The following is a 21,508-nucleotide window of genomic DNA, read 5'->3' as shown; positions in this document are numbered from 1 at the left end:
AGTTTTTTCTTTACCCCTGAGACCTACCTTGGCCTGAGACGGCAACTCACCTTGTCCTTGCAAGTATGCCTCCAATGCTGCGTTCCTTCAACAAACCACCTGGCCTCTGAACTGACTACAACGCTCCGGGGCCTCGACATGCCTGCCTGGACGCAACAACGAGTCCATCGGCCGTAGATATGGTGTCATCGAGAACAACATCGGTGCAACTAACTTTAGCCCCTGGTTCAAATCCCCGCGTTAGTGCCTTTATATGTAGCACCCGGAGCTTATTACAACCTCCCTTGGTCTTAGTCTGGGGACCATCCATACTCGGGCCGATCATGGCCTGCCCTTTTGTCTCTCCGGACCATTGGGCATGTGCCAAGGCCTAAACGACCTACCCCATTCAACGCAGGCATTGGCTTCCTTGTCACAACTCTGGGGTATGTCCGGAAACAGTTAGAACTGGAAAATGAATGATTCAAGCGAGTGCGGCAATGGTTTTTACCAAATCTACTCTGAAGCCATGATGATACACAATTGATCTACAACCCTTTTAAAATCCATCCCACTTGCCTGCTTTTAAGCCATAACTAATGGCCTACCCTTATCCGTGATCTACCTAGTGAAAAAAAAGCAAAAAGGCCCATCATTCAATAGCCACATGGGTCCTCCAGAATCATCAAAAATCACTCATGGTCTATCTAGACTTACCTACCAAAAAGACCCCTAAATCGAGACTTCTCCTTGACAACATGCCTTTGACCCGTATCTCCTAGAGACCCATCCTGCACGGACTCTATCGAGATATGAGACTTGGGAAAGATTCCATACTCTCCGTTGGCATCCGAACCACTCCAGAACCACGCATGCGGATCCTCCCCTAATAGTTGTCAGCGCTACTTTCGATTAGATTGCCAGACGAGGAAAACTCACAAGCAAGGTTGTAGATGGTGTTGCCTTTTCCAAACGTTAACCATCCGGCCCGTTTTGACTTTGCCTCAAATTTCCATCTAGCTACTCCTGTTCTAGGAGATCGTGGCAATGATGCGGGGTTCACATGCTGTGGGAGCTCCAAGTCAATAATCTTGCTTGGAAACGTCCCAAAAGCCCCATCGTGCCATCCCTGACACCATTTGCCAGCCCACTTCTCCGGGTACTCGATGCCGACTATTCTCGCCCCTGCCAAAAACTGCAAAACTTCTGACACTGAATCGGGTCTCGCCTGTGGCTTCTCGTTACGTCGGCGAATGTGGTCTTTTGTCGCCCTCGCAACGGGCAGACATGCGATTCTGTCCGCTTCACTGGCTGGAAACCCCATATAAGGAGTGGGAGGGGTAGAATTGGGAAAGAATAAATCGTAGTCCTGGCGTCCTCTGGCGCTTATCTCGACGTCCTCATAAGCGACGACAAGGCCCGGGATGTGCGGCAATGGCCGAGGGTGTCGAGAGATGTGACGGAGGAGAAGGTCAACTGTCTGAAAAACAGTCGCGTCGCCCTCCCGCATCGTAGCCTTAGCTTTATCGCAAAAGAGGCAGCCAAAGTAGACGGAATTGATGTTTCGAACTGCGATGTGAGACTTGTAGAGAAAACGAGACCGGTAAACGACTCCCCTGGCTTGTTGGCTAGCCAATGCTGAGCATGTGTATTAGACTTCAATCTCATGTTCAACCTGGTTAGTGGGGTACTTACGATCTTGGTCCATGTCCTGAAGCAAATGCGAGTACGGAGTCTTGTACTCGCAATGGATGCACTGTGCGGTAGGTTCCGCGTAGGCTTCGGTTGAAGTCGCCAACATTGATCCGAAGAGCATTTCTGGGGAATATTGCTCCCCAGCCCTCGCTGTGCTGTCTGAACCACCGCCGACCTTTCTGATAGCTTGTCCGGGACCTCCGGCAGCAAAGGCTCGAGCTCCTTTACAGAATCCCCCCAACATGGAAATGGAACTATCTGGTCCAATGTCACAGGGTGCTATTCGTGGGGGTTGTAGGCCCTTTACCGACGCCGAGTCTGTCTTGTTTGTTGCGCCCGAAGCTATTGACGCAGCTCTCACCCCTGACCCGCCGCTTGCGTCTGATCGAATCGATGGTCCAGATCCCTGGGTCACAATTGACGATCGATGATGCTCCGTTGAAACTTCAGTTGTGTACGGATATTGCTTCGAATCCTGGTAGTCTCCGAACCTTGTTGCACGCCCCTCAAGATGGGGTGGTAGCGAGCCCAAGCTGCGCGGGACAGCGGCCGGTTGATGGTCAATGGCGGATGCCCAGTCCTGTTCAGAAGCGAGCTCAGCAGTCACGGATGGTGGCGGAGTATCTTCGTAGGTGTAACCGCTAGAACCTCTGACGCTTGGGTTCATTGAGCTCTGGTAGTTGGTTGATCTCGGAGATAGTGCCACGGAGCTTGGAGGAGTCATGTCCCGAATGTCCAATCCTTGCAAACCGTTGGCAAGTGACTCTGAAGCACTCATCTGACGTTGATGAGTCTGGACGTAGTCATAGGTTGCCCTTTCCTGCTCGGGAATGGTTGACTGATTCGAGAAAGGTAACGAATTGGGTGATGATAATGAGCTTGGTGAAATCGGAGATGGTGATGCAAAATAGCCAATGGGCCTCGCTGGGCGCGAGGGAGCGCGGGATTCATCACGTTGCTCTGCTGCGCGAGTAAGAGAGGGCCTTCTCTGGGCCCGACCAAAACTAGGACCAGAGGTTGAAATGCTGGTTGAGGGGCGTGATGATAGTTGAGAGCCCGGTCTGGGTATATCGGGGAGAGGAGGGAGTGGGGGAAGAGGTGGAAACTGTGATGGCGGTGATGGCAAATCCAGCGCCGATTTGGTTGTGAACCTTGTAATCCTTTCTACCAGAGTGATGGCCAGTTCTTTGGTCGCCGCTTGCAGCTCGTCAAACTTGGCCTTGTCATATGTCTGAGGTTCAATAAAGTCCTCAAAGTCGTAGAGCAAAATGTCAATTGACCGAACTTGGCTCACAACATCATCTGTTCTACTGTTAGTGTGAACCTGAACCTGGAAGCTGAGAACTTGTGCCTCTTACTGTTGCGCAATGCGAGATCTCTGAGAAAATCGCTCAATTGAGGCGATGGCTTCTCAAGTAAAGGTGTCAAGCGTCGCAAAGCCCGCTCCCCTTCTCTCAATAGCGACTGCGACGATCGACTGAGGGGAACCTGTTGGTAGTCGTCGCCCAAGGTCCCATCCGCTTGCAATAAAGCACATTTGGCCCATTTGGTCACATCGTTAAATGGCCGTAGTAAAACGTGATCCGCCGGAGCCGACATTATCAATGAGAGAGTAAAAGAAGCGCCAGCTGGGCTACTCGACGATGGAATCCAACATAGCAACGCACCCGCAAGCAAGGTGGATGGACAAACTGGAGGAGATTTGAACGAATGGGCTTGTTAAACGTCAGTCTCACAATTTGAAACATCAGTCACAAACGGGACATGGCCATGCATGTAATTAATCAGCGCACTCTCAACAGCCTTTATCAGTTCCTGACCGTTGGCGTCTCGTCCACGCGTTGTGGCTTGCGCCACCTGTCGAGGAATCAGAACCGCTGGGGTGGCATCCCCCCTCCCCGGCCGGATAAGAGGAATTGGAGGTTCCAAGCGATCCATTCAGCGGGCGCATTTAACCATAAGGAGCACGGGCTGCAGCCGACAGGGGGATGATGGTGGGTGGGTAATTTCCTATCCTCGGCCAGATGGTCCGTAGCTTCAGGACCCTGGATCAGCGCGGAACCGACGGACAATGCTACCATTTGATGGAGGGGTATAATTCCTGACAGCTAACGAACAAGCCAGTCTCATCTAGACCTTCGGGGCTTTATTAGTTAGTTTAATCGTCTGTTTTGCCTCTTCTAGAACCGAACTTGTCAAAGCGCTCCGAAACCTTATTGCCAGCGACCTTACTATTATTGGTCTGATGCATGGTTCTTCGTCTTCGGCTATCATATCAGACACGATTATGTGACAGCCAAGCCTTCCCAAGTAAGCCCAGTCCGTCAACGGAGCAATTTACCAAGAAAGGCCAAGACGGGGAAGCACTCCCCAATGGTTCCCAAAGCCCGCAGGCTCAGACGTTCCGCGAATCCAACTCATGCGTGTTGGGTCCGGGGTAACCTGTGTGTGGCCTGGATAGGTAGGTAGAAAACTTTCTGCAACCTTCCAGGCTGAAGATTGCGACTCGTTATCGCCCCCTTCGCCTCTCTGTTATCTTTCTTGGTTGTTTGGCTCTCTTTTATAAACCAGTGCAATCGGGAGTGCTGTCGTTTTGGACTACGGCGGTCCCTTTCTTCTTGTTTGTCTTTTCTCTCCCTTTTTTTCTGCTTTCTTTCTCTGAGGCCAATTAATACCGCGACTCATCCAAATCATGACTTGGCTAACCCGAATTAACGATGGCGTGGCCAACAGTCGCGTTGGCCACTGGTTCCAACTCGAGGGTTCTGGCCATGTGAGTTGACCAAAGAAACATCACACAGGAACGACACTGACTGAGAGGCAGCCCCGTGAGCGACATGGCTCCCGTTTTACCACCGAGATCCGAGCCGGCATCATTTCTTTCTTCGCGATGGCGTACATCTTGGCTGTCAACTCGAGCATCGTGGCCGATAGCGGAGGTACTTGCGTCTGCGACTCGACACCCGAGGACCCCATTTGCGCCGAGAATACAGACTACCTCCTCTGCAAGAATGAGGTCAAGCGTGATCTGGTGACTGCTACTGCTGCGATCTCGGCCCTGTCGACCTTCTTCCTCGGTGCTCTCGCCAACATGTTAGTCCCCATAGGCAATGCGATGCGCCGGACCATTGATGGCTAACTACATACCCAGGCCTGTCGGAATTAGCTGCGGAATGGGCTTGAACGCATACCTCGCATATGATGTAAGTATTTTCCATTTTGTTTTCTGCTCTCGCCAACATCTAGCCACCTAGGTCGTCGGTTTCCATGGCTCGGGATCGGTTCCTTACGAGGTTGCCATGACGGCCATCTTTGTTGAGGGTCTCATTTTCTTTGGCCTTACCATCCTCGGTCTTCGACAATGGCTTGCCCGTGCTATCCCGAGGTCAATTAAGCTTGCGACTGGCGCTGGTATCGGTCTCTTCTTGACACTCATTGGCCTCACCTACAGCGAGGGCATCGGACTGGTCACTGGCGCTGTCTCTACCCCTCTTGAACTTGCCGGCTGCTCTCCTGCCGACAAGCTGGAAGACGGCACATGTCCTGGCTCTCATAAGATGCAAAATCCCACCATGTGGCTGGGCATCTTCTGCGGTGGTATTCTCACGGTCATTCTCACCATGTTCCGCGTTAAGGGAGCTATTCTGATTGGCATCGTTCTCGTGTCGATCTGCTCTTGGCCTCGTGACACCTCCATCACGGCATTCCCTTACACTCCGGTTGGAGATGACTCGTTCAACTTTTTCAAGAAGGTTGTCAACTTTCATCCCATCACACGAATTCTTGCTGTGCAAAAGTGGGATGTCAGCCAGTACAGCGGTCAATTTGGCCGTGCGTTGATCACATTCCTCTATGTTGATATCCTCGACTGCACTGGCACTCTTTACTCGATGGCCCGGTTTGCCAATCTCATTGATGAGCACACTCAAGATTTTGAGGGCTCTGCTACCGCCTATCTTGTGGACTCCATTTCCATCACAATCGGTGCTGTTTTCGGCACATCCCCTGTCACAGCCTTTATTGAGAGCGGAGCCGGCATCGGTGAAGGCGGTCGAACAGGCATCACAGCCATGGTCACCGGTTTTTGTTTCTTTATTTCCGTCTTCTTTGCCCCTATCTTCGCATCAATTCCTCCCTGGGCGACGGGCTGCGTCTTGATCATGATTGGTTCAATGATGATGCGAGCCGTCGTGGATATTAACTGGCGATACATGGGCGACGCTGTTCCTGCGTTTCTGACAATCGCTATCATGCCCTTCACCTACTCCATCGCCGATGGATTGATCGCCGGCATTTGCAGCTACATCATCATTCAGGTTCTGGTCTGGGCTATTGAGACAGCCTCGATGGGCAAGCTGACTGCCGCCAACAAGAAGGAGAAGGACCCCTGGACATGGCGTATCCCTGGAGGTATCCTCCCCGGATGGCTCACCCGACTTTTCCAGGGTAAGAAGGACTTCTGGCGTCCTTATGCGGATGATTCGATCGACGCTAATGTAAGTGCCAATTCTCATGAGCTGAGCTCTGTTAGGCATCATGCTGACTGGGTCAAGCCCGGTGAGCCTTTGCCATATGTGACGACACAAGTTGTCGGTGGAGATGGCAAGAACTGAACTGGGTTGTGTGGAGGAAGCTTGTACAATTTTCAATGACTCTCAGAAAGAGTCTACGGGTCGGGCCTTGTATTTCATGTTCATTGGTTTGACTTTGCGCGGAATACCAACACGGGACAAGAGGGGCATGTATAATGGAACTTCATTGTCAAGCACAGGGAGGTCTATGTTGGCACAGACGAGACTTAAATAATGCGGCGCGATTTAGATGAACATTTGTATAGTAGGAGGCATTATTAGACAGTTTGAAATAGCTATTTACTGCTGGTTATTGGCAATATTTGCAGGGTTTGTTGTAAACGTCATTTCACTTCCATTGACTGAAAGGTGAGCATTGTTACCCTTGCACGCTGCAAAGGCCGCAGCAAGACCAGCAAAGAAAGCTGCAATAATTGTAGCAGGTGGGTTACCATTATTGCCACCGCCGCTAGGTTGCATCATGAGAGATCTTCCATTGGGCAGCTCCAGCTGCGAAGAAGCTGTAAGTTCCGTGAGTGTGATTTTGCCTGATGGGAAACGCGCCTTCAAATATTGAATAGCGTCCGCACCGCGGATGACAAGTGTGAAATCGTATCCATCTGCTAATGCCCGCAAGATTGAGTCATAATTTCTTGCATCGACGAAGAAAGTCAATCCTCGACTGTACCGCAGCTTCGAATCCGGGTCAACCCAAAATACATAAGGAGTTCCACGATAGACAGTGGCACAGGGGCTGCTTTTGTTCATCAGACTCTGCCCCCCAATTGTGCTGACAAGGCTGGTTTGCGGCAACCATGTTTTTCCATCCGTGGTATTAGTATACCAGAGTCCGTCATTGGCACTTCCATTCCAAAAAAGGGTTAATTGACTTCCGCCTTCGGAAACATAGACCGCAGGGCTTGTGCAATTCAGAGCGCTACCCTTGATAGGAAAGGTTACCGAAATGACTTGGGACCATTTTCCGTTGCTGAAGATGGTCATCCATGTGCCGTCTTGACCTGATCCGTTGAAGAATAGACAAAGTTGGTCATTAAAGACAGTCATGGCCGCACTGGTTTCAGTCCAAATTGACAGTCCCCGAGATGGAACATCCATTGGCTTTGCAAATGCATCCGCCGGAGTGCTCCAAGTTGTGTATCGTAACATGCCGTTATTACGACTGTTGTTCCATACGAGGTACAGAACGTTCTGGTAGACCGCGGCAGCTGGGCTTGTCCATTTTGCAAAGGTTTCGGAAGTAGTACCCATGGACCGAGATACCGATTGCGCTGGGTTCCATTTCCGACCATCTGAGGAAGCGGTCCACCAAGTTCCATCGTTCCCAACGCTGTTGAAAAAAACAAATACAGCATCTTGCCATACAACGGCGCATGGGGTCGTCTAATCAGCAATCCACATGTTTGATGCGCCGCTCTTTTGGAGTGAGTAAGAGGTCCACTGGCTCTCATCTGTGTTGAAAACATTATACCAGCCGCCATTCTTGGCTTGGCTGCTATAAAAAACATAGAGTTCCCCTTTGAATGCGACAGAGGATGCTCCTGAGTAGTTGAACACACTCGGAGAGTCTAAGGTCTTTTGTTGAGCTGTGTAAGACATAATGGATGGGCAGATAAATGTTCTTGAAGATAAGTTGGTTGATAAAAGAGTAATAGTAGATGCTTGTCAGGAGCTAAATCTAAGGATAAAAGAGCGTTTATATAATAATTTTGCTAATGGTCTATTTACTGCTTCATAAGAAGTATGTCAGATACAGCTACAAGGGATACTAACTCATAGCTCTGTTCAGCCAGCCACATCTTAACATATCAAAGTTCTAGACTGCTAGTAATATCAGCCCTTCATAGCTATTATATTTAATTGGTCTATTACGATCTTCGCAGGTTGACTCCCGGTCATGAGCACACAAGTCAACTTTAACCGTAGAAGGGACTGCAAGCCACCTTTAACATCACATGCCATTTCCCAGCTGAAATCTAATAACAACTTCTCCCTCGCCAAACCTTACTTAGTATGGCTAGCGGAGCCATCACCACGTCAACACAAATCCTAAATTAGGCAAGGCCTCATTCTTCAACGCGGGTCGAGACCATAGACCAACGAGGTTGGCTGAGACAGTCTGTGCGGCACCTAAAACTATTGATTTCAGAAAAGCCATCTGGAAATTTATCAGTAATTTGTTGGGGGAAAGCAACACAAGCATTGCCAACCATCCGCCTCAAAAGCTGGTTGGAAGGAAACAGCATAGAGAGTCAGGTCAGGCCTCACACGACGCCAGCTAAATTGGGGAATCGTCACGCTCTCTGAAAATTGTACTAATCCATAAGAGGAAATCGTCACGGTCGAACGGTGACGGCATTGTTTCTTGAGTTTAACAAGTAGCTACAACAGAAGTACACATCTAATCATTAAAAAAAAATATCCTCATACTTTCTAATGGCTAAGCTTCCAGAAAGAGTTATATAGGATAAGAAATCTTGGTTGTGGTCTTGAAAACCTAAGTGCTGATTCCCTCCTGGAGTTAGAATGTCGCGATGGTCGAACACAACTACGCACCTGCCAAGATTTGAAAGACATTTCACAGCTACAAAGACCAGGTACAGTACATAAGGATATACAAGTTCATTATTCCCGAATCCAGAGAGAAGGGACCAATGACTACCCGACAAGACTCATACGGACGTTTCCATTGGCGCCAGGCCCAAATTCCCCGTCGCGGACTAAGAAGAGCTTTAGGGGCCCGTTGACAAAGTGGATGAGGAAGCACCTGAAGCGCTTCCGAAGGCGACCGTCGACACGCTGGAGGGCGTCGGCGTGGAGCTAGAGGGTTCACTGTTAGCCCGACGTCGACGAGGCTCTTTGAGAATTGGAATGAAGTTCTTGTCAACAGGAACGTACCTCGGCCTTCCACCACCTCGACCCGAGGATGGGTGAGAAGGCGGCTCGCTTCGAGCCGGCTGAGAAGAGTCTGAGGCAAATCCAGAGGGGCTTGAAGCAGGCGGAACTTGTCGGGACGTCGGCTCGTTTGAATGGGGCTGAGAAGGGTTGGAGCCGTATCCAGGGGGATTCGCGGTAGGTGCAGAGGGGGGAAAGGGCGCGAGGCCAGTGCTCTTCTTCCTGACGATGCACTGGGCAGTCTGCTTGTATTTGACGACTGAGAGTACTTTGGTGGTCGTGGAGGTGATATGAACGTATTCTCGGGTGGTGGTGGTGTTGACGTCAACTGTAACGATTTGAGGGATCGGGGCTTGCACAAATTCCGTTTCACGACATTGACCTGAGTTATTTGTAAGTGCGACTGATACGATAGTTCTTTCAAGGACTATATACCTTCGGTAGTTGTCGTCTCCGTTGAAACTTCGACCTCGGTATAAGTCCGAGTGGATGTGGAAATCGTCTTAAGTTGTGTCAGAACAGAGTGTCGATTCATGCATGGAAGCTTAAGAGGCTACGCACCGTTACTTCCTCATGGACATGAATGTTTGTGGTGTATATTGTGGATGTGTATGTGCTGATGACTTTGTTCTTTGCTGTCGCTGCGCAGGCTGTGATTGATTCATCACACTCCTCCATCAACTGCTCGATCTCTTCGGTTGTATTAGCAACCGCTGGCTGTTGGTAGAGTGCTTGCTGTCCGATATTGCCGTAAACTGGTGATGGATCTACGCAAAGGTATATGTGCTTAGTCTTGATACATTTTTCAACCCAGAAGTCCCGAGGTCAGAAAAGAGAGAACGTACCAGCACCAGCGAGAACAAGCTTTTGTAGCCCTACTGCAGCGAGAAGGGCCAATTGCAAGAATTGGTTGGACAGCATTTTGAGCGGTTCAAGGGTCCGACGAAGAAAGGGGTGAAGGCAGGAAGACAGAGAGGAGGGAGAATATGATAGGAAGAAGAAGGGCTACTCAGAGCAAGGTTCGGAGGCTGCTTAATAAACAGGCTGCATCCTCAAGACCCCTACCCTATTCTTTGCCCTTCACGGCAAGAACGAGACAAAGGGCGAGTCTAGATCGTCGGCCGCTGCCCCATCACTCAGCTCGCCTCAACCCAGTGTGGCGCCATCAAACATCTGCCCGTCTGTTGAGGGGTGCAACGCCATCTGCTGAAATGAGCAATAGTCCGGGCTTGGGATGAGGGGAGAAGAGAAGAGAAAAGAAAAGATTCTCATGACAGATATTGCAACTGTGATACGAAACTATCCTTTTCGGCTCTTGGCAGCGAGGCAGGCTAGGGATTCGATATACGCTATCTTTACAGTGTTGGAGCAATTATTACTGGTTCATCTATGCAAGGAAACATTCAGCCAGCCGCTTGATTTCCAGAATGGGAAGATGGCTTGATATCACAAAAGGCTGCCTGTTCCTGGCGAGTGATGAGGGGGTGGCGGCTACCAAACAAGGCATGGTGCTATTGAGAGGACAATAATTGCATGGAATGTATCAGCAGGGTCTATCAACCCCTGCATATGTCTTCTGTCCAGCTCATGGGCCCCGATTCTTAGTAGGTGGAGTATGAGACACATGCTCGTGAAAAGTCCTGTAATGTACAATGTTGGCCGGGTCTCGAACATTTCAGGACTCTTATTGCAAATGAAGTTAAGCCTCCTGCACACCACGGCCCGGGTCACTTTCGTCACGCGAGGCTTGCGTGACAACACAAGACATGTAGGAGAGCTGGTTGCTGGTCGTATGTTCAACGATCTTCATCTGCATGAGAAGAGGAGAGCGTAGAGACTTATGGCTTAAACTACAGCTAATTTACTCCACCTATACCGCTTAGGCATTACTGCATCGAGCTTATGTATTATAAAGGGGGCTGGCCGGAGTCCCACCCAGGAATAGCGTCGGCCTATTGTGGCTAGCTGTATGCGGGGAAGGCCGGGACGTCTTGTCAAGAGCGGCCCGTTGCTGTACGCCTAAATTGGTCACCCTTAGTCTCCCAATGACCCCGTTACATGACCTCTACATGACCTCTACAGACCTCTTAGTCTAGTAATCCCTGATTTTAAGGTATCAGTAAGGTAAAGAGGCTATTAATCACAAGCAAGCCCTTATAGGTTCATATCCGGGTTGCTTCTCAAGTATCTGATCACTTTCAATACCTGCTGCCATGCGGAATTGGCAAAGCAAACTGGCCACTCTGCGCCTCCAAGAGTTGTCGAGTATCCTCGCGGGTATCAATTGGTTAATACCCTGTCTGACTTCTGCCGATGAGGCAGGAGTCTATGACGTGACTACACTGTGTAGTATCAAGCCACAGCGGTCATGCTTATAATCGTAAAATAACCAGTAACGTTTCGACTCCGCATGTCTCAGCTCAGCGTTCGTCTAGCCGGAGCTAGGTATTAAAAGAGCATAGCTAGGCGAGATAGGAATTGAGGCTGCAGAACTTATACCATGCCAGCTTTACACAAGGCATTACGACATTACATGGCCGTGTGTTCTAGACAGTCTAGGCTACATACGTTATTCATCCCTGAGCCCCAACAGTCCTATCAACGGTTGAATGGTCTCATGTACGCATGTAGTGCGGCCAGAGACTAGTGTTTTGGTTAATGTGATATGCAGACCTAAAAATGTGACAACACGTTAGCCAATCACGGCGCTGTACTGCCAAGGGTTGGTTGAGTTTCTTGAGGCTGGCTGATTCAATACGCCACGAAAATTGCGACTATGACCTCTGTATTGGGCTTTCCTCCGTCACGAACGCTTTCTGCGCCGTGGCATCGTAAAGATAGTCTATGATTGTAATATTGAACCATTGTTTCACTTCTCTGGACGTATTGTACCCAAAATCATGACTGGTTCTGCCAGTTCACGTCCGGTCGGGCTCGATCACCATGATCCTCCGGCTATTGCCACCCCCGAATCGATAACGCCACGAGTGTATTGAATTGTATCACCCATCCCCATCCCCATCCCCATCTAGATCTATGTAACCGCTAGGGTACGAAGGAGGGCATTCATCCTTGGATCGTTCAGACTAATCAGAGTACTTAGGAATGCGTTGTGCGTTTGTGTCCGACACCGACGCAATGCAAACGAGGTAAACTCCTTCATCAGCCCCTGTGCATACCACTACCTTGAACATGTTGGGTTCAAGACTCCAGTGTGTTGTAGTTCTCTTACATCTACCCTACCTTCCTGATCCTGCAAGCTGCACAGCCTAGATCGTGTCTAGACTTTAAGCAATTGTTGGGAGTCACATCTAAAACAGTTACTCTCGAAGCCACCTCAACACCTTGATAGCTGAGAACACACGCCACCTGATCTATCACATTCGAAAAATATCGTCCTCCGGACTGCTCCGTTCTGGCCAATCGTGGCGGACGAAATGGTAGCAATGGACCCACTATTCTTTGCCGGCCTGCCGGCTCACCCCAAGCTCAGGAGCAACCCAGGAACTACTCAGGTTAAAGCAGCGACTACTCAGGATCGTGGGCGAGAAAGGAAACAGAGAGCGTCGGGATTCAAATGGCATATGAACTGATATAGTTAATACCCAGCCCTTGATGGGAGAACTTCGCCAGAAGATACCTAACTTAACTCCCAGGATGTTCTCTTCTTGCTTAGGGGCTCCATCGATTGCAGCCTGCATCATCCTTGCCTCTACGCAGCTCGGCTGTCCATAGATTGAGCGAACTCTGAAAGCTTGAACTGACACCAGGCTCCAGGGCGGTCGAGCTCTTCAATGGCTGCCTGATCCAGTCGTCGTGAGCAGGAGGCACACGAAGATGAAATGTCGGGTTCCAGGGAAGAGGTGGGTTGCTAGGTGGCCTTGAGCTCCTTCGGCGGTGCGAGGGGCCCATGTGCTACGACACTCATCTAGCCTTAATGGGAGAGATGCTGTGCAGCGCATGATCGAGGCAGTTGAGTTTTCAATAATATAGGTAATCCCGCTGATACAGAGGCACTGAGGCTGTGTGTACGAGACAAGACACCCTCCTCTCCCGTCCCTGACTTCCAGATCCAGCACCTCGGAGGCGAAATCGAGTTTAACAGAACATCATATCTAATCCTTCAAAAAGACACGGGGCGCGCGCTGATATCAAGCCTACTCAGCCTTGACCTGGAAGCTATCGCCAGACTTGGTAACCTGGAAGGAAAGTGTTGGTACCGCTCGTGAGAGTCTTGGAAACGGAGAGGCCAGGCGCGGTAATGGTAAACTTAAGAGTATAGCCGTTGATTTTAAGACAGAGTGTTGAGCGTGGAGGCATCTGCAGAGCTTATTTTATATTGGCTCTTGCGTTGAAAGGCATTGGGCATGATGGCTTGACTGGGTGTAAAACTATATCTCTCTGACTGGGTTGCCTTGATCTACCTTTGGGTATGCTCTGAGGTTAAATCACTTTTCAATAGCCGTTGATTGGCTGGCTGTTCCAGAACTGGACTAGGTACTTGTTGCCTAGGCTGGCGACGATGAGCTGGTAGTAAGTTTTGCCGTGTCCGACCTTATCAACAGGCCAAGTGAGGATATCGCTGCCGTCTTCCCAGCGAGAAACGAGATGCTCTGTCTCGAGGTGCTTGGTATAGGCCGGGGTGGCGTCGCGGGCCTCAACCTCATGACCACGGGCAACTGTAGCATTGCTGCCCTGGTTATTAATTATAGCCGCAGTCGGGAAGGGGGCAGGGGCAAGAGCACTGAGAATAGTAGCGGGACGCATGGTTGCGGTCTTGGTGGTGGTGATAGTTGCTTGAATATGACTTGGCGATACTTGGGCTTGAAAAGGATGAGGGTGAGGATCAAGGTAAGGATGGTAGTGATATCTTTCCATACAGGAATTAAACCGCTCTTATATAGCAAGGTTTAGTAACACTAGTTCTTAACTACTATTTAGATAAACGTTTAACTACAAACAAGTATTCTAAAACTTCACAGTATTTCCCAGCTATCCGGCCCGTGTTTCCTAGGATTCATGCATATTACCGGAGCCTTAACCCCACGCGCGTTATATTACACCCATTTCTATCGCAACGACGAAGGAATGCAACAACACAAGACGATGATTCAACTAAAAGCACGATCAAAAGCGCATGTGTCACTATGCATAATTTCAGACATATGTCACGCTATTAATGGCGCCTTTAGAGCTAGGGTAAGCACCTGCGTGGACACGATCGGAGGCAGTGCCCCCGTCGCGGCACGCATACGACAGCTGGCGCTCCGTGAAGAAGAGGCGGCGCCGTGAGCTTGGCGTGGGCATACAACTGCCCATACCAAACCCGGTGCCGCTTGCGTAGCATCCATAATGAAGGATATAAATAACCCTGGAAATCATGGTACATCGTGCGAATCGGAGTAAAGAACACAGAAAAGGCCTCTGTGATGTAAGCGGTGCGGCATGCTCAAGTTAGGCCGAATCCTGGATGTGGTTTGACAATCGCCAGGGACCAGGGCTCCGGATTTCCGGGTTAGTGCAAGGAAGATATAGCCGAGCCAATTGGAACTTTGACTCCCAGGATATAGTGAGAAGTCTAAACTCAATCGGTGGTTTTACATTGGCTAATTAAAACCTTAAAAGATGGCCTCCCCAAGCAAGTGAGGCGGGCTCTACTTCATTTGTCTCTCCTGATCTGGAATGTCTGTCGTCTGCGCCCTCTGTGCAGGAAGGGCGAGTAAGTTCCCGGGGACTTTTGCAGGTTCGGGACCGACTAAGCACCCGTGAGACTGGTGAAAGCGATGGACACGTGGAAGCTTAAGTGCTAGCATGACCCCTTGTAAGGCCTAAACATGTATTCTACCCTTTTATTTATTGCTACCCGAGTTCGAGCTTCAGTGACAAAAAAAAGTTGATGAGAAGCGATGGGCTTGGCACCAACGCACCAATGCCCCAGCGCAAAGTGATTCAGCTCGTAGTGGCTGGGCGGTGTCGAAAGGACAATCAGGGGTCATGTTGCTCCTCTAGAGTTATCAGGTGGGTGTTGTTTGTCGACTCCACGATCAAACAGTCCTGAGCTTGTCTTCTACTACACATGGGAGCCGCCACAAGTCCGGGGTGAATAAGTCAAGGTCCATGGTTCCTTTCCCTCATCAAAATACTGGCAACCCGTGCTTGCAGTCACGAAACGCGAACGATCCTACTTTTACAGCCTGATACCTGAGCTAAGCCGCGGCCATACAGCGCTAATAGCCCTCCCCCTCGCCAGCCCCAAAGACAAGTAGCAACCCTAAACTTTGACCTCGATAATCTGGCCACCTTTAGAAGGGTCTGTGGACGAACCTCCAGTGACCAGATATACCGTCTGCTCGTCCTTGCTGAGCGCAGCTGCCGTCGGAAACCTGGGTATCAAATCTATGTTGTCATCGAGAAGAATGGTCTGGTTACCATCTGCCGTAATTTGAACCAGCTGGTCGTGTTGGAAACCTGCGCGACGGTCCTCATGACAGGCTTCCGTCCCTCACGGAACCCTCTGGCGAGATCAAGAGTCGTGATTTTCGCGGAGCCTCTTATGAAGCGGAAGTCCGATATGATATAGTTTCCGCTGCTGATGGCAAACACTTCTGGCGAGATCTCACTAATCCCGAAAGAGCTGTTGCTACCAGGAATCTGAGCGACAAGCTGGGGCTCTGGGTTTGGAGAGGACGGATCCAAAGAGTATATAACCCCCTGGTCGAATGTGGTAAGGAGTAAATGTCCATTTGAACGCGTAAAGACATTTTTAAAAAAGACTCCTCGTATAGACTTAAAAAGTAGTCGAGAATTGGATGTCTGCCGTTGAAGAACTGGCATTGCGCAAGCAATGGCCATAGCGGCAGAAACGACCAAGAACTAAGAAAGCCACATGGTGTTGGGAGCAACACAGAATGGAAGTGAGAGAGAGCAAGAGTTATCTACTATCAGAAAGTACAGGGACAACTCTTAAGTACTTCCCCATGGTCATGCTAATACTCGATCTAGGATAGCATCCTAGGAAATGACAAAGTGAACAGGAGAGGGGGATCGGGCGGTATTTCGTTCTCTACTGGGCTAAATTGGATCACCCTTGTATACTACAAGAACCCGCTCTCATCTGTCCAAAGTGGGACCATGGACCTCTCGCTCCACTCGCGGTCATGTCTCCGGACGGAACCTCAAAATATCGGAGCTTCGGCCTTCCGATCTCCGTGTCTGTCCACGGGCCACAAGAGGCACATCTTGAATTCTTGATCCACCATGTCGCATCTCGGCGAGACCTTGGTTCGTCCATGCAAGTGACTCCACCTTGGCCAGAGAGTGACGTGTCAATGGAACCAGGAACTGCCGCGACGAGGTTTGATGGTTCATTAGGGGAGGCAAGGGTTGTAGCCGCTACATCTATGAGCACAGGTTAGTTATCCTTGAAGGGGCAGCTTGATGAAGCAGAAAGTAGCCTTGATAGATGTCCAAAAACACGTTAGCTCCAATTCAATTATCTCCGTTAGCCCCGTTAGCTTACCAATCCCAACCAGTTCCGATCACCAGTCGAAAGCCCCCAGATTCTGCTAGCTATAAAGATGTGTCTCAGACGCCTAGTTTGCACGCACCTCGCCCTCTTTCAAGTCAACAGACAACCGCTCCCCCCTGCAATTTCAACTCTCATCGCTCTTCTTCAAAGAAAAATGTTATCAGACAAACAGGCCTCCACAATAATGTTACACGGCAGTTGTCTATGTGGTGCAGTACGTTACGCGATAGACATCTCCGGCGAACAAGCGGCCAAGGTGAGATGACGACAAGTCCAGTTATAACCAATACCGCCAATTCCTATGATTTGCGTCAACACGAGCAACATCTGTCCTGTCATTCCACTTCGGGTGTTACTTGTCGATGCTGACCGGTTGATGGCAGCCTTTGTTATGCCACTGTCGTGTCTGTCGCAAAATCACGGGCGGATCAACCTCTCACAATGTGACAATTCTATATTCAGCCTTCACTCTAAAAAGCGGGGAATTAAAAGTTTACCAAGCCACACACTTCGATGAAGGCTTTGAAGTTTGGCTTCATTTTTGTCCCACATGTGGCAGCCCCATTTTCGCGGGCCTCACGGGAAGCTCACCGGCTCCGGATGATCAAGTATTTATTCAAGGCGGGACATTGGACGACACAACGCCTTTGGAATCAACCCCTGTTGCAGAGCTGAATGTTAAGTACAGACTCAGCTGGGTTGGACAGATTCAGAATGCAGAACAGAGACAAGGTTATTTGTAGCCAAATTCTGTAAGTTCTCAAATGTTTATTAATAGTCGTGTAAATAAGATCAGATAACTTATGTATTACTCGCAGGACAAAAAGAAACTCATTTTAGAAGTAAAAGCCATCGCAATAGAGGCTATTAAAGGTGTCTCTTATCTTTACTCTTTTTTTAGTAACTCATGGTACCTTGATGCATGTGTTTGTCGAGATGCTAGTGATGTCTACAGCCTGCATTCTTTGGTGTTGTGGTTGGTTCTGCGCCTACACACCCGAGTCATGCTGGACAATTGCATAACCATCCCTATGCGCAACCCACTCGGTGCACACATCCGATAAGAGATCCTCATGGACTATTCCGGGAATCTCATCCACCCGCTCGATAAACTGCAATGCAAAGCCCTCAGACACGTGCCACCCGATGTGGCAATGCATGAGCCACGCACCAGGGTTATCCGTCTCCCATGCCATGACGAGGTATCCCGATGCCGGCAGCATGGCCGTATCCCGGCGAGGGGGGTTGTCCATGTTCAGTTTCACAGTCGAAGAGTCGTACGTGCCGGAACCTTGAGCCAAGATGAAGAAGTCGTGGCCGTGCAAGTGGATCGGATGCGGGACCGGGATGACCGTCTGGACAACCAGGTACACCCACTGAAAGCTTGAGAACTCTATGACGGCGTTTTGGGTCGTGTACTCGGTCACGCCACCTATGATGGACTCGAGGGTTGGCTCTGCCCAATCGACCAAGAACGAGGTGGTGTTGAGCGTCCACTTGAAGAGCCCTGCGCTGTTACGCCCAACGGCCGCATCCTCAAAGTCGCTCCAGTTTGCCCCCTCGACATTCTTTGGGACAGCGGGCACCATGTTGGGCGTTTCATCACCACAGCTATCTGTGTAAGTATGGCCCGTTGTCTCTGGGATCGCGGTGCTGTCTCCATAGTATACAATACCGCGGACATTGTCGCCGTTGGTAATGTCAGAGCACGCAGACTGGGGGATAGCCCGCAACCAGAAGCTACCAGAAGTGACAGCCTGATCAGCTGTGACAACCACATCGATGCGTTGACCTAGAAGAGAACTGCGTGAGCAATGGGGTCGAGAGGTATGAGCTATGTCAATTTGGCTTACCCATGGCCACGTCCACGTGAGTAGCCGTATAAGGCTCAACGGGCACAAGATCACCAGAGATGACAGTAAGGGTGTGATTATCGATGGAAAATTTGTAGTGCGTATCGACGGCCGCGTTGACAAGCCTCAGGCGGTATGTCTTTCCCGACTCAAAAGTCACGTTGAATCGGCTGCCGATTTCATTGCCATCCTCATCGGTGTAGATGTTAGTGCCGTTGATGAGCCCATTCTCAAGTGCCGGAGGACCATTCAGTTCAGCGGACGGGTAGAGCTCATCAACTGTCTGGAGGTCCCAGTCATTCAAGAATAGTACGCCCAAGTCCTCGTCGTAGTTCGCTGTGGCGGGACCATTGATAATCAGACCGCCAAAGACCCCCTGATAGGCTTGTAGGCCAAAGTGAGAATGGTACCAGCTGGTGCCGTACTGCGTTGCCTTCCATGAATAGGTAATAGTGTCACCCACAGCAACGGGACATTGGGTAATTGCGGGAACGCCATCGTGCTGATTTGTATAATTCTGTCGAATGCCGTGCCAGTGGAGAGAAGTGCCATTAAGCGATGTCGTTAGCGAGTTGGTAACGTGGATAACCATATTGTCTCCCCAATCGGCAAATAACGTAGGACCAGGGATGCTGCCATTGATGGCCATAGCAGATCGCGATCGGCCATCTGGGGAGACTGTCGTGTCGCTTATATCGAGCCAATATTCCCTAGTGACACCAGTGTCGACAGGTTCGGTCCAATAGTCTGTTGAAATGTCCAGGTCACACCATTGAGTGCGGGTGGTGGCAGTGTTGCCCTCACAGGCCGCACGACGCTGTATGCTGGCAGGTTGAACGGAGTTGGAACTGGGAAGGGCAGAAGCCAGCTTTGCCGTGGCCAAAACAATGTACGAAAGATAATGCATGATGAGTTAGGAAATCTGAGAAAGAATGAGGGAGTTGACAAGTCAAAGGAATGTGTGAGAGGATGCTGCAAAGAACGGAAACCCAGGAAAGCAGAGATCTTGGGTTGACACAGCACCGCAGGAACACTGTCGCGGAGGCAGTGTAGAATCTTGTTACAGTTCTTGACCGTGATTGAGGTATAGATAGTGTCTGTCTCTAGGATTTATTGGGCGGAAAGTATGCCATTTGTACTTGGGTTGTCTTAGAGTTGTGAGCCTGCTCCAGCCTTGGCCAGATTCTTCCCACAGAGTATCCGCGTTTACTGAGTGCAACATAGCTATCAAATTACTGAAACTGAGCTGAATACTACGTACGTGGTAGGTTTACGCTGAAGCCGGTGATACTACACTTGAGTTATGCTCGGCGGACTTGCCTATATGGAATACCTGGCTACCACGGACCGCAACATCATGACGCTGGTGGGTATGCAAGGCAAACCGCCCAGTTACAATCATACCATTACTACGACGTTTATCGCGGTAACAAGGTTGACCTGAATCGCGTTGAAGACAGAGACAGGGTCCAGCTACGTAATGTGATGACGAGGCAATGCTTGTGGGGGTGGAGCTGGTTACTTCCCGCATTGGCACTTTACTGGTGAGGCCTCAAAATCAATACATATCCCAGCAAACTTAGAAGATATCCAGGATACAGTGAAACATATGCCGTTGGAAAATTTTCCGGGTGTAAAAGGACCCATGCCCTATCGGACAGACCCCAGTATGTAACCCGCCTAGGTGACATCGTAAAGGGGTACGTCCATGTTAGAAAGTTGGGCCTACCACCGAATGCTTACGCGTCTGTTGTGTCTTCAGCGGCAAGCCCGCGGTTATTCCTCTTAGCAACATATTCCAGATTATAGTCGCTATGCTATAGTTGCCAAATGACTTGGGCTTCGCCTACTCAGTCCCGCGGTCGCTGTAACGTAGTATGTGTGTGGGGCTGAGAGATGACGGGATCCGGGTCTGAATTAGGGGCTTAGGCTGCTAGGTCACGATAGATGCGACGACTCGCGAGCAGAACGTATTTTAACTATTCTCGTCCCGCCTCAACGCCCTCATCCGGAATCTACATACTGTCTGACATTCCCTGTTGTCGTATTCCCCCTGGACTTTTTCAGTTCTGCAAGCAAACAATAATGCGTGTCACGGAGTTCCTTCTTTTGTCCTTGGTTGCCGCCTCGCCCGTTGCCTGTGCCAATGCAGCAACGCCAGACGGGCCATTCCAGCTCTACGCATATGGCGAGGATGTGGGTGGTCTAGTTCTGTTCTCCGATGGAGGTAGGTATACCTGTTCAGTCCGATTCCCTCGCTAATCCATATCGTAGAACACGTCTACGCCGGCGAGCCTTCACTACTAGACGATGTCCAGGCTGCTCCTATCATTCGTAAGTCATACACCAAAACCTACACAATACTTGGCAGAACGCATCAAATCTAACAAATTCAACAGTTGTGTCTCATGACGGCCAATGGTCTTGCTCTCCGAACACCACTGCCCTGGCCGACAATGCTCAGCCAACCTGGTCCAACCTCACCTTCGCCATTCCCAGCACTGCGGCGCCATCGCACGATGTTCAACTCGTCAATGCTACAAGCAACGAAACTTCTAACCTCGTCACCGATGGATTCTCCTTCTACGGAGCGATCGCTTTTGCGTCCATGAATGGAGGGTTGGTTTCTTTATGGCAGGGAATACCCTCGGACATCAAAGGAGTCTACTCGTTGAAATGGAATGACACGGAGGAAGCAAACAGTGCTATTATATTTACTCTCAAGGCAACAAAGCCATTGTCCACCTGACTATCCGAGGAGTAAATTGGTAGTGCCTTTAGCATAGGTTAAGGTCAACACATACTTATCTGGCAATATCAATTAGAATAGACCTCGGTTCCGCTTCTTAGCTAGATAGTTTTATCGCTATTGTGTTCTGTGTTATAGTCGAAGCCGGCCCTTGATGGGATAGCTGAGCGAATAGATAGCTTCATGAGAACGAAGGGATGTCACGTCGGTCTAGCACCCA

The 21,508-nt window shown here is 49.9% G+C and overlaps 7 protein-coding genes across 7 annotated transcripts; 2 read left to right on the top strand and 5 right to left on the bottom strand.

Moving 5' to 3' along the window:
* Positions 1-692: 692 nt before the first annotated feature.
* MRS44_003735 (uncharacterized protein) lies at positions 693-3,273 on the bottom strand (the record flags this gene model as incomplete). The annotated part of the gene is made up of 4 exons (XM_046272576.2): positions 693-865; positions 919-1,617; positions 1,675-2,976; positions 3,033-3,273. 4 exons carry the CDS (start codon positions 3,271-3,273, stop codon positions 693-695), a joined length of 2,415 nt encoding a protein of 804 aa, XP_046137855.2.
* A 1,093-nt stretch (positions 3,274-4,366) lies between these two features.
* Positions 4,367-6,287, top strand: MRS44_003734 (uncharacterized protein; the record flags this gene model as incomplete). Its single annotated transcript, XM_046275439.2, has 5 exons — positions 4,367-4,447; positions 4,499-4,767; positions 4,826-4,877; positions 4,929-6,170; positions 6,228-6,287. The coding sequence occupies 5 exons, from the start codon at positions 4,367-4,369 to the stop codon at positions 6,285-6,287; spliced, it is 1,704 nt and encodes a 567-aa protein (XP_046137854.1).
* A 258-nt stretch (positions 6,288-6,545) lies between these two features.
* MRS44_003733 (uncharacterized protein) lies at positions 6,546-7,514 on the bottom strand (the record flags this gene model as incomplete). The annotated part of the gene is made up of 1 exon (XM_046273582.2): positions 6,546-7,514. One exon carries the CDS (start codon positions 7,512-7,514, stop codon positions 6,546-6,548), a length of 969 nt encoding a protein of 322 aa, XP_046137853.2.
* A 1,481-nt stretch (positions 7,515-8,995) lies between these two features.
* On the bottom strand, positions 8,996-10,079 carry MRS44_003732 (uncharacterized protein; the record flags this gene model as incomplete). Its single annotated transcript, XM_046273581.2, has 4 exons — positions 8,996-9,540; positions 9,594-9,660; positions 9,720-9,925; positions 10,004-10,079. 4 exons carry the CDS (start codon positions 10,077-10,079, stop codon positions 8,996-8,998), a joined length of 894 nt encoding a protein of 297 aa, XP_046137852.2.
* A 3,534-nt stretch (positions 10,080-13,613) lies between these two features.
* On the bottom strand, positions 13,614-13,925 carry MRS44_003731 (uncharacterized protein; the record flags this gene model as incomplete). Its single annotated transcript, XM_046280853.1, has 1 exon — positions 13,614-13,925. The coding sequence occupies one exon, from the start codon at positions 13,923-13,925 to the stop codon at positions 13,614-13,616; it is 312 nt and encodes a 103-aa protein (XP_046137851.1).
* Positions 13,926-17,675: 3,750 nt separating this feature from the next.
* Positions 17,676-19,446, bottom strand: MRS44_003730 (uncharacterized protein; the record flags this gene model as incomplete). The annotated part of the gene is made up of 2 exons (XM_046283029.2): positions 17,676-18,478; positions 18,540-19,446. The coding sequence occupies 2 exons, from the start codon at positions 19,444-19,446 to the stop codon at positions 17,676-17,678; spliced, it is 1,710 nt and encodes a 569-aa protein (XP_046137848.2).
* A 1,178-nt stretch (positions 19,447-20,624) lies between these two features.
* MRS44_003729 (uncharacterized protein) lies at positions 20,625-21,288 on the top strand (the record flags this gene model as incomplete). Its single annotated transcript, XM_046273579.1, has 3 exons — positions 20,625-20,766; positions 20,814-20,873; positions 20,939-21,288. The coding sequence occupies 3 exons, from the start codon at positions 20,625-20,627 to the stop codon at positions 21,286-21,288; spliced, it is 552 nt and encodes a 183-aa protein (XP_046137847.1).
* Between the last annotated feature and the right edge of the window lie 220 nt (positions 21,289-21,508).

Source organism: Fusarium solani, assembly GCF_023522795.1.
Source record: "Fusarium solani strain SB1 chromosome Unknown bctg00000001, whole genome shotgun sequence".
Taxonomy (NCBI): domain Eukaryota; kingdom Fungi; phylum Ascomycota; class Sordariomycetes; order Hypocreales; family Nectriaceae; genus Fusarium; species Fusarium solani.
This window is presented reverse-complemented; position numbering and strand designations above follow the sequence as displayed.